This window comes from Diadema setosum, chromosome 1 (genome assembly GCF_964275005.1).
Source record: "Diadema setosum chromosome 1, eeDiaSeto1, whole genome shotgun sequence".
Taxonomy (NCBI): domain Eukaryota; kingdom Metazoa; phylum Echinodermata; class Echinoidea; order Diadematoida; family Diadematidae; genus Diadema; species Diadema setosum.
The window spans coordinates 46,534,326-46,547,467 of record NC_092685.1 but is presented as its reverse complement, the minus strand read 5'-3'; the positions used below and the strand labels follow the sequence as shown (position 1 = coordinate 46,547,467).

Genomic DNA, 13,142 nt, shown 5'->3' with positions numbered 1-13,142 from the left:
TTCAGACTGAAGAGCCTTCTGAATAACGAGCTTAAACCATACTTACTGGACAAAATGTTTGTCTTGATCATTTTTAACAATTGACACATTACAAAGCTACACATGATGTCACATACACTTCCTGTAAACTTCTTGAGCTGATAATCTTTAGAAGATATTACATGATGCATATGTTGTGATAATTATAATGTCGCTGAGGTGACAAGACCTTCTATCTCAAATTTTGGTGAAAATGACTTTTTTGGACTAATGGTCAGATAACCAGTTAAGTGACATCCTGTGCAAATCCTAGCTGTCTTACCCCCAAAATGAAGCCACAACAGCTTCAAAGGCTATCAAAGGAAAGTCTATCCCATTTGATCAGTGCTTTGGCTGCCATGTGTGGTTTTTTTTTCTCTCTTCTGAACATATGACATTTTGTAGATCTATGAGATCTTGTCGCCCCAGTGATGATAAACATCTTGGCATACATAAATGTATCTATTTTGGCTTTTACAAACAAGGTAACTGCAGTATACTGCTAACAAAATACTTAACCCCCCACTTTTAATAAATTTTGACATTGTCCTAACACCTAAATGATTTCCAACTATATTCTGGTTATGATAATCATCACCCAAAGAAATTCTTTCCATTATGTATCAAAGATTTTTGCTCCCAGCCACAAAGCATAAGTAGAGATTTTGATTTCTTGCATGATGCTGCTAATATTATATGCACAGAAGGGACAGTCTTTACAAAGTGTGTAGGCCTACTTGGTATCTCCAAACTACAAATGTACATCATTCACAAATGAAAAGCTAACACACAGAGCTATTTGTTTTACACTCAGTGTTGAATATTTCTGACCGATGACACAGCACCAGATTAAAGGAAACATAATATTTTATGAGATTTGCTTACACTTTGATTTTCTATCATACATATTTATACAAGCACTGCTAAAAGCACTTGACTTTGGTCCTTTTTGGTCTCTACTCACAAAGAAAGCTGTAAATTTAATTCCATTTTCAGGGATTACCATATGCCAATGGGTGATAGACTTGACAATGACATACATACACACATCACACATACATACTTTTACACACCTACAAAGAGACACACATACACACACAAACACACTTTTTTCATGATATCTTAATTTCAATTCAAGTAACAAAAGGACAATAACCTAAGCTGATATTTCTGTAAAATATCATAACAAAATATTTGCATCATTTGGACACAACAATCACACACACACATACTTACAGTCACTCAAGTACATAAAGCAGGATAACCAATATTAAATGTGTGTGCTAAAAGGCAGAAACGTAAAAATAACTAATACTTGGTTTGTTTACCCTCGCACAGCTATCATTTCAAAATGCCATACACAAACACACAGACAGTTTACTCATGGTATTCACTGGGTTAAGTCCAAGACTTACCCGGTTGGCCTGTGGATACATTTGTCTCCGCCAAGCTCGGCCGCGTCCTTGCGGGCGCTTGGGGCGGATCCTGTGGTAACCGCGTGAACCTGGGTTCAATCCTCATGTCCAATTCGTCCAGGGCAATGGGCGATAGTTCGTACGGGTTTTCATCCGGCACTTGTTTAATTTGAAGTTCTGCTGGTTTCGCTAGGCTTCCTGACATGGTAAGACTGCTCGTTCACTTATTCCACACACAAAAAAAAAGGAGCACTGTGATCAAGATTAAGTGAAAGAGAAATGGTACATCTTAATCAACTGCACTTAAATGTACTTTCTACATGTATGTCAAAACTGACTACTGTAAGTCAAAACTAACTACGTGTTAATCTAAAATCAGCATGCTTGGAATTCAAGAATGTTCAAGACATAGTAAGGCAATAACATATATATAAATATATATATATATAAGCATACATATGAAAAATTCATATATTTGAAGTCATTTACATCTACAATTAGACATATAAATGAACTGGAGGAATGAAGAAAAAATAATCATTGTGACCACTTTGCTGTAGGTGATTTGGTGCAACCGCGATTGGATCTAAATTGATGCAATCTAGGATGCTTGGAAGGCTACATGCAACCAAAGTGTCAAGTTGTGATGGAAAGACTTCCTTTTGTACACTCCACTTAAATTTAAAAATACAGAATGAGAGAAAGAGATCAATACATATATTATATCATATCTTACAAGTTGTACAAGGTCTTATGGTTCTCACAATTCATGGGTGAGAATATTGAAGGACTACATATCAGAAATAAAATTGCCTATCACTAAGTTTGTGATCAGAATCACCGCAAAGCCATGCATCGTTTTCTCTTTCCTCATATCTCACATATGGTACAGCTACTGAATACCCCACCATGTAGCTTGTGTCTTTCACTATGACACAGCATTTACAAATATAAATTGGCATGCGCATGCTTTTATTGCTGTGCTGGTCTAAAGGTTTTGTGCTGGATAAACATTGTGCATAAAATGTAATCAGTGCAGGTGGTTGGATACGTGGCTAGGTCGTCTCAAGCAAACTACCAATTACTGTATACTGCATACTGACTGGCCTTTCTCTTTCAAAAAGACTTGAACATACCCTATTCAACTCAAGTTTATGAATAGTTTCACTGTGTTCATATATTTTGGAATATATATGAAATAAAAGGCAGCTTACAATACAGTGTGCATCTCACTAAATCAGCTGAAATGTATCACCTAGTACATATTAAAACACTGCATAATTGCAGCAATAGACACTTGACACTAAATCACTGATCATGCTGATAGAAGTTTCATTTGATTATAAAGCCAAGCAAACAAAATGAAGTGCATATTTCTACGCCTGCTTTAAAAAGCCGCAGACACAAATCAATATTTTCGTTTCAATCACCAAATGCAACCAAGTTTTATACCTTTTCCCATTTAAATTACTCTAAAATCAACGTGGTATGATAACCAAGTCAATTTTCTAGCAGACTTATCACCACGTTAAACACACCCACAGCCACACACCACACGTCCTGCAGGTGTGGGATGAAAACACGGTATGCCATCATGAATGCACTTTGCTGTGTAGCTCCATGGTTATTCTCTTGGGCTTCGCGCCGAACCGATCGGTCAGTCTATAGCAACTACATGTACACAGTTTCCAAACCATCTCATGCCTCGGTGATTTTACATAGACTTTTAGCCTTCTTGACGCTACACACATGTCAATGCTTTGCTATACACAGTGCACAATGACTACGCAGACTGCCACGAAACGTAATCAACAAATTTGGCGCAAAATACATACCTTTTTCAGTGAAAAGTTATCTTGTCGAACAGGATGAATTGGAAGTTGGTCGGACGCACGTCCTCACAACGACCAACACTGATGCAGCATCCAAGACTTCGTTCTATGATACTCGGAGAGCGCGATCGAACGCCGTACTCCCAACACACGTCAGCACTGGGGAACGTATTACACCGGTATCTGATGCATTCACACTCTGCTGTGTGTACAAGTATACATCCACGCAGCATGGTTATGTTATTGTTATTACCCGACCCCCACACACACGCACTCCTCTTGGCAAGATCAGTAAAATCACTACCCTGTAGTAGCGCGTGGGTGGCGCCAGGACTTCTTGGAATAGCCGGTGCTATACACAGATAAACCCTGTTAGTAATTCTAAGGAATGCTGATAGAAAGCCATTACTAGTTTACGGAAATTATGCTGTGAAGAGAATGGAAATTTTAGTACCTATCCAATCTGTTAAATGATGCGTGTGTGACTTGCGATCTCGACAAAGGCAGCTAAGAACAAAAAATATGCATGATAAATTTGTTATACTTTTTGTGATTATTATTATTATTTTTTGCTTTTATGTTAGATATCTAGGCTACATCACAGACGCAGCCCAAGGGCCGATACGCCATAATTGTACATAATATTAAAACTGCTGGCACCAATGATTGTTTAGTTTCGATTGGTGTCAATATTCCTTCATCTTTGTTTGAATATTGTGTTGCAAGAAAGTTGCAATCAATTGCAACTTGCAACTGATTGTCACTGGCCAATCAAAATCATTGTTGCATGCATGTCTTCTTAATAGGGCAGACCCTGAGCCAATCAGAATGGTTGTTTCAAGATTAGCAATTATTTGCAATTGATTGCAACTTTCTTGCAACACCCCAAGGTCTCTATCGAAATATAACAGTTTGCGTGATTGTGCCCATGTTTGTTCTCATCTTGTGTCAGCATCAAGATCGTTGTTATATACCATGGTCAGATATTTACAATACTTCTTCTCTCTTTTCATTTTCTTTGTCATCATCAAAACATAGATAGGGCCTACTGATACCCCAGACATGCCCGAGTGGACTTCTCAGTGCAAAAGCTTTATCGATGATCCACACAGTCTGTAAGTATGTTGAAACAAGTGGGCGCAAACAGCAATCATCGTAGAACAAAAGCCACGCCTATGCTCTGTGATTTGTCAAAAGTTCGCACAGTACGCGCGCCAAGTCACTCCTGCGCATGCGCTATCAACATGAATGATATAAGTGCCTGATACAGAATTAAACACGCGCATGTCAACGAAGGGCGTACAACGGTACAATGTGTAAAGCGGGAAAGCGCAAATTGCTTATCATTGGCTAACACACATCATAACAATAATCATTAACTTACTTGTCGAAAAAAAAAAATCACTGATAGAATTGTTAGTAAAAGTAATCATTATTATCATGGACTATTATTACAGAACAGCATTACTAATCAGAGCAGTTGCCCACCCTCTGAACATTTTTCCTAAAAGTTTAGCGGTCCAGTAAGTATTTCAAAAGAACGACCTAAAAGGTCATAGTTTTCACACGTGTACACGTGAACCTACTTTCGTTTTATGGCTGGTCACTCTCAATAAACCTGGGGGCATGGTTCAATTATAATACCACTTACAAAAAAAAAAAAGAACTTGTATAATGTAGACATAATCCCATGTGCTTATATAGATTATTCATACACACGTATACGTAGGCCCTATATATGCATCATTATCATAATACATGCAAACGCAGCTTGCACTGACCTAATTTCAGATTTCATAGTGAACCAGATTCAGTTTTCGCCATGATTAGACACTTTAAAAGCATGACATTCTTTGACAACAAAATTGAAAAGTGCCGAATTTCCTACAACTTCCAACCATTGTTTGTACAACGGGGTCTCATGCATGACCCCCCACACAGTCGCAAGTAGGTCAAACGCAATAACCGTCCTACTAGTGATTGATATTGTCACTTCGCGTGTCTCTCAAACCTAAAATCAACAGTGAAGACTTAATTATAGTAACAAATTATCAAATACTCTTGATTTACTGAACTTAGGCCTACATAATACATATCTATATGAATACATATTACACTTTTGAATTACTATCAAACCTTCAATTTTCAGCCAATTTCTTTCGTCGTACTCAGATAAAACTAGAGCACATTACTAGTAACCCAAAGAGACTTGCAATTTCAATTCTCTGTACGTATTACATCTTTCTGCAGGAATATGAGATAATTATCTTTTACTAACGGGTCATTCCTACGCTAAGTGAGACGTCATGTTGAAAAAAGAAACCGTTCAGTGATCATATAGCGACATTCATTGTACACATTCTCGCAGAACACCAGGGGCCTGTCTGCTATCGTAAAGTTGCAACGGATTATAAAACCTATATCCGTCGTGTTTCGGGGGCTGATCTTGTATTGAACAACAACAGCATTTTGGAAGAAGTCGGGGCTCTTCACTACACAGCGAATATCGATCAACTCTTTACATACCACATTATTTTCCTATCCATAGATGTGTGTGAAATGTGTGCACATTTGACTCACTAATTGGCGCAGAAAGTGTTAATGAGTTTTACATATAGACCAGAAGCATTCAGTTCAAGTTCTGCCCCGACCACCATAATTAAATAAAATAGTTACAAATTCGTTTACAGATGTATTTTTTTAATGTTTTATTGAAGCAAATAAAAATCACAAATATTTACAAACGATTGGGACTTTTTCAGATGGTTGTGTTTGATGCACTTTCACATGGGATAAAAGAAAATACTGCGTCAAATGAGCTTGATTTCGTGACAACGATTCAATTTGTTGAGGTCGCAGAATCAAAACATCCCTGACAAATCAGGGGTTGCCACGCAAACAGCCAAATACAGAAATTGCACCCCTTTCCGCTTCCATTTCCTGTCGATGGATGCGGAAACGCATGACAGAGAAACACAGTTTGGGTGAGTCTGAACAATGTAAACTCTAACGTGATTTTGTTATGTGTGTAAGTGTATGTTGTAGTTATACAGAAAATATCTTACTTGTTGTACCTGATGTGACAGTCACATTTGCATGGACGCATCCGAAACTTCAGTCATGATTATGCACAAAGTGGCCTTATTGTGTATGCGCCCTATACCACAATAACAGAAAGGCGACGCAACGTTTACAACTAGCAAATACCTCATTATTTTTGTTTGTATTCGAATGTTGTATCATGACGTTTGTCTTACATTGTGTCTTCTGCATGCCTGCTACGGAAGCTATGAATACTTCTAAACAATCAATCATTGGGTGATTATACTGATAACTTAAGTCTCCTCTGGAGGGCCGTTTACAGCCATTGAAGATGAAGTGTCTTGCCTATGCAGGGGCAAAACCACTGAAGCCACCAGTAACAACTGTATAAATCATTTACAATATACTTTTGTGACATACAATTACTTTGATAATGAAAACACACATCAGGATATACAGTGTATCTTTCCATGAAGAGATGCATATTTTTTTAATAGCAAGAAAATAATGCTTGGAATGGCTATATGACAATAATACTATTGATATCGTAATTATACGTCATCATCAAAAACATAATTTTGATGGTAATCATCAAATTTCCCGGATTTCAGAATGCAACATCATGATTAATTTAGATTTAATACCACGAATTTCAACCGGATAAAATGATTCATGTTTATCCCGCGATTTCATTAATTACGTAGCTTTAAGCCTTTTTTTTCGGTTAATATTTCCATGCTAGATAGGAAGAGCATGAGATATTATACATAATGAATTGAATCATAGCGAGAGAGTTGAATATTACATGTAGATGCGTTTATTTCGCAGATTGGAGTCCTTCCACAGTGAGAACATGTAACCTGGGAACTACACATACACGTGACCTTCCTAAAGCAGCGAGGTCTGTAGACAATTATAGTGGGCTGTGACCATGGACCTAGGAAATGTCAAACCACGTGTTTGACTGCACTTTCTATACAATATTATGCGAAAGAAACTTTTTGTAGGGTCAACATACTTTTAGACAGGTTTGGCGGTTATTGTATACTCACATCACGCTAAAAGGTCTTAACGGAAGTTCGAACAAGAGTGTTTATACATTGTACTGTACTGCACATACTTGCAAGAGATATAATCGGGTATATGGTTCCTTTCTACCATGCGCGCTGCCACGTTGTGTTGCTCATAAACATCCACGCGCTAGACATTTTGAATTAGATATTCGCTCATTGAACACTTGTTGGAATAAATGAAAAAAAAAGGTAAATAAGACATAAAACGAATATTTGTGAAATTCCTCTTATATTTTTTTTCTTCACTGATTTTTTTTTTCTGAACGGCACCACGATTTAAGAGAGTTTTCATTAACAGAGAACAAGACATGAAATTAACCAAAACGTTAAAATAAATCTTAAGTTTTGAACGGATTAACTAATTGTATATTCAAACTTTTACCAAGTGTTTCGCCAGTCTTATTGCATTCACTGAATCCTCATGTAATAACGTCTGGAACATCCTACCCCATTTAAAAGTTGCCAGTGGTATAGAACCATTGTCAGCTGTCGGTATATCACGCATATTGGAAGAAGTACTCGAAAAGACAGTTGTGTGTGTATATATACAGTACACGCTGCGAGGAAGAGATAATTGATTATATTAAGCGAAATCATTAGAAATTACCATTCAATCACCTCGCGCATAAAACCACGACACAAAATATACAACAGTAGAGGTATAGGGAAGTCGGTTGTGATATAGCCCCTTGAATGTCGTGCAAAATGCTCATCACTAACATTCGAATGGTCGCAGCCCCTCTCCTTTTACTTTCTTTGACGTAATCACACTGATTTCTTGAATTTTGGTGTTTATTGACATGATTTGTTTTCCAAGACACATTCTCCACAATTTCCTGTTTGCAGTCAAACTGAAACTAAATGTATTCCGATATCATAATATTTTCTTTTGCGGTGGAAGGAAAATATGTGTTACAGTGTGCACGTATCACCAGCGCCTTTTAGGTTAAAAACACAAGACAGAAATTCACAAGTGTGGCTGATAAACAACACAGCACATACGGACGGACAAGTCCATTGAGGAGAGACTGCCACTGTATCAATGCAATGCTACATCTCTCTTTGAAACTTAGAGAAAAAAAAAAAAAAAAACTAAGGACAACTTGTGCCTAAAACATCATCTTTATCGTCAAATGATCATGGAGTTGTTGTAACCAGGGGCGTCACCAGCCTTTTTCAAGGGGGTGCGTTTATATTTCTGGCTTCACGTCCAGGTTTCAAGTTTCGGGCCTCTTACTCGCGCGCATGCGAAGGAGCGAAGTGACCGAGCCCGGACGGGCGAATGGGGGAGGATCTAAATGGGGGTGTCACACCTCCGAGACCATGGAGATTTAAATTGTGCGTGCATACATGATAAGTAAAACTTTTTAAGGGTCTGAAAGAGGGTGCGTTCACACCAACGCACGCCCCCCCCCCCCTTGACGCCCATGGTAACTTAGCTTTGCTTTTTAAGGGAGATGGTTGTAGTTGTATGATCTGTTTAATATAGGTTTCCCCGCCCAATTTCATCAGGTTTGCATTCGATTTAACGACGCGGTCATTCAAGTTAGAGTGAATTTGAATGATCACCGAGATCGACATTCAAAAAGGTAACTAGTTCATTCAATTTAATTTCATCAGCAAGCGATTTAATGAGTTTCTCACACAAGGGTGTAAAAAGGGCATTCATATTAAAAATGCAAGTGCAGCGCATTCAAATTCGCATCAGCACCGCCGTGGAGAGCGTTAATGAATTCAAATTCCTGATAAGGCAAACAATTAAAAAGTACGGGCAGTCTTTTTCGTTATTGATTTAATTCTTTGTAGTTACTCAGCTGTTTGAATATGCAAACTTAACATACTTTGAAATGTGATTTTTTTTTTAACACTTATTGGCTAGTAACTCGTATAACCCTACTTTCAAGCACATACATTTACACTTTATTCATACACGATTTTAGCCGCTGCTACATTACAGAGTATGCGTGAACATCTCGAATACGGACAGAATTAGTGGATGAAGCATGATCATTTTGACAACCAAGCAAAACTGGCGATATATATAACCCTTTGGTGAAATAGGTCTATCTGCAGCTGATCCGATTGCGGTAACTTATGATATGGACACGGGGAACTAAGGAATGGAATCAAAATGGTCAATATAGATTTGGACGTATAGGACCCCGACGATGTTCTGGGATATTAGCTATTTCCTAAATGTTACATCCATATTGTTAGGGATGACTTGAAAGTGACAGAAAGATCGACAGGAAAGAAATACATCCGATGCAATTAAGATGATTAAATTGGACTTTGAAGTGAAAGTGAAATTGTATCATTCAACTATTGCAATCGTATGACAGTGAAAAAAAAAAAAAAGGTCCGCAGAAGTTGTGTATGTTGATTGAATTCAAACTTTCATAGTGCAAAGTTGTGTTCCTATAAATGAAATTGAAACTGTTATTTGGCACGAATTTGAATGACTATCCAGCTGACGCGAAATTGAATGCCAACTTTGAGTCGTTATATTGAATGAATTTCTCTCTAAATTGAATGAAATAAAATCTAAAAAGAATAACATGAAACGAATGTGAATGCTCAAAGAATTAAAATGAACAGTGAGAGTAGAACAGTGGCCAAAATCGCTTGAATTTGAACGCCTTGTCATTATTTCAAATGCAAATCTGATGAAATTGGGTGGGAAAATCTATATTTTCTATGTAACAACTGATCAGAGTTGCAGCATTATCACCTCATCTAATTCAAATTTTCATAGACTGAGATCAAAACCACTGTTTGTTGAGCACACGGGGTACCTCCATATTCCACTATTTTCTTATGCCTGACTATCATGAAACCTGCAGTTTCAATTTTTTGATATTACTTGTACTCTACTGAACTTTCTCTTTTCACCTTGACTATGGGAGTGACCCAAGTTTCACCCAGTACTGCACAAAACAAACATTCTTGGAGTATTTATGATAATACACTATCAGTAACTGACTTCTACCAATGGTGTTTGAGACACAGACAGACAGACACATGCACACACACGCACACACACACACACACACACACACACACACAAATGACCATACAAATGCACCACACAGAGAATTATGCATTCATTTCCACAATGCTCTTACTGCCCTCCCTTGTCATAATAGTCTTCATAAACTATGTAACAAAATATCTGGATGACTATACATTTGGCTGAGAATGGGCTAAACATGATTAAAATGTCAAACTATTCCTTAGCATAGGCATCGCGAGATTGGTATGATCTAACCAGTTAATTTCTGTGACACTATTGTCACCCTTGATCGATACACAATGAATTGTCATGTAAAACAATACATTCAGACAGAGAAACTGACATACAGCCAAACTAAAACAAAGTGACCTTAGCATTCCGCTGTGTTGGCATGAGAAAGTTACACGGCCATAGGCCGCCACATTATGGTAACATGAAGACGAACCAAGAAATAAAATGAACAAGGAAAAGTAGTAATTACGAGGTGCATAATATATATATCCCCGCCGGAAGTAGCATTTTGTAGCCAATGTACAATACAGGTCAAAATTCAAGGTCAAAGGCCAAAGAAGTCAAAGGTCAAAATTCTGTGTAGAAGTTTTGAAGCCCTCACCTAGTGCCATCACATAAAGCAAACGGAATCGAATTCGGGTTAGAAATGGCGAAGGAGTACCATTTTGTAGCAAAATGTACAATACAGGTCAAAAATCAAGGTCAAAGGTCAAAGAAGTCAAAGGTCAAAATTCTGTGTAGAAGTTTTGAAGTCCTAACCTAGTGCCATCACATAAAGCAAATGGAATCAAAATCGGGTTAGAAATGGCGAAGGAGTAGCATTTTGTAGCCAATGTACAATATAGGTCAAAAATCAAGGTCAAAGGTCAAAGAAGTCAAAGGTCAAAATTCTGCGTAGAAGTTTTGAAGCCCTCACCTAGTGCCATCACATAAAGCAAATGGAATCGAAATCGGGTTAGAAATGGCGGAGTAGCATTTTGAAGCAAAATGTACAATATAGGTCAAAGGTCAAGGGCAAAGGTCACAACTGAAATTCTGTGTAGAAGTTTCAAAGCTCTCATGTAGTGCTATCATATAAAGCAAACAGAATCAAAATTGGCTCATAAATGACAGAGAAGTAGCAAATTGAACATTTTGATCACACACGGACGCACACACAGACGGACGGACACACACACGTACGGAGCCCGTTTCATAGTCCCCTGCTCAAACTCGTTCGGCGGGGACAACAAGAGACAAGATGAACCAAGAGATACTGGAGAACATATCGTAGCTGGGGTTCCCTGATAACACTTTATTTTGAGCCATTTTCACCTCGGAGTAGACTTGTCTATTTGACAAGTCCTGAACCATCAGTAGAAAGTGAGGAGGACTTCACCAATGTCGTACACAATGCATAGGCATAAAAATTTGCATGCTTGCATTTTTCAGTTAGCTTCATGTCACATGAAATGCACAGATGTTTCCAATTTTACAGCAGTGCAATACAGTGTACTCTATTTATGGTCTTTCCTTCAATGGGAAATATATACAATGTATGTGACTCAACATTGGCCACTGTGTTACTGTGCGTATGTAGCATAATGGTCTCGCGTTTGACAAAACACCGTCCATACATTTATTCCATCAAATTCAGATAGGTATCTACATATTTACACATTAATCTGCAGCGACAGTTTTACAAGACACAAAGGAGCAACTCGTAGCTGTACATCTAGGTGGTGTACATATGAATGAATCACAGTTTACTGACTGTATTTTTTTTTGGTTCTTTTTTTTTTTCAAAATGGATAAATATGAAAAGAGCTGAATGCAAGTAGTTTAAACTCTACAAGATCTTCTTGTATCAATAATGAAGAGGAAATGCTGATTCTAGATATGTCTGTCATTATGTGACAACCAGTGGGAATGAGTGTAAAGTCAGAAACTCTAGAAGCTTACCCAACATCATAACAGCCATAGCTTCATTTCATGAACATCTTGTATCAACAGATTTTGATATGGATATAGTAAAATTGTATTTCCCGCACAGCTCATTCATCATGCAATTATGCAAGAGGCAAAATTTTGTATCATGACTCGTGTCCTCTTTAATACACCTATGACACAAAATGAAACACTTAAATACAGTCTATGTCATCTTTACCCTTATCCAAGCTTTACATTCAACATTACATTGTCCTCACTTATACTATATCAAAACAAGACATATTCTAACATAAACAATTTTATTAGGAACTATACCTCCATTCTCCATAGTTGCTGAAGATACCATATTTTGTGTGACTTGCTGAAGATAACCAATAAATCGTCGGTTGAGAATGATAAGGGTGTTAAGTTGTCACTAAACCCATAGTGTTCAAGACCACTTAACGCCCTTCTCATTTTCAACAGACGAAATTTGAATGTATGTTTTAGAAACGGGTGAATCCCAAGTACCAAATTAAAATCAAAGTCATAACCTCACACAACTTGCAAAAATTAGTTGTAAACAGGAAAATAAACAACATATGAAAGGTGAATATCACTGTCATCTCAAACACAGCTCATGAATGCACATCAATCCTGAGCTGTTTCATGAAAAACTAGAAATGTTGCTTTGGCGACTGGTATGCCTCCGCCATAATGCATGATTTTCCCAATAGGTCTAGATAGTACATGTGGACACTGTGTGATTACATTTTCACAAAATTGGCAAAATATTGGAATGACAAGTTTGTCACAAATGTGTTGAATG

The 13,142-nt window shown here is 37.6% G+C and overlaps 1 protein-coding gene across 1 annotated transcript in view; it reads right to left on the bottom strand.

The window, feature by feature from the left end:
- Positions 1 to 1,671, bottom strand: part of LOC140240190 (uncharacterized) — a 30,194-nt gene extending 28,523 nt beyond the window's left edge. Inside the window, exon 1 of the mRNA XM_072320015.1 lies at positions 1,434 to 1,671. Within this exon, the coding sequence (XP_072176116.1) occupies positions 1,434 to 1,638 (205 nt within the window). The 5' untranslated portion in view covers positions 1,639 to 1,671. The remainder of the gene's footprint in view (positions 1 to 1,433) is intronic.
- Between the last annotated feature and the right edge of the window lie 11,471 nt (positions 1,672 to 13,142).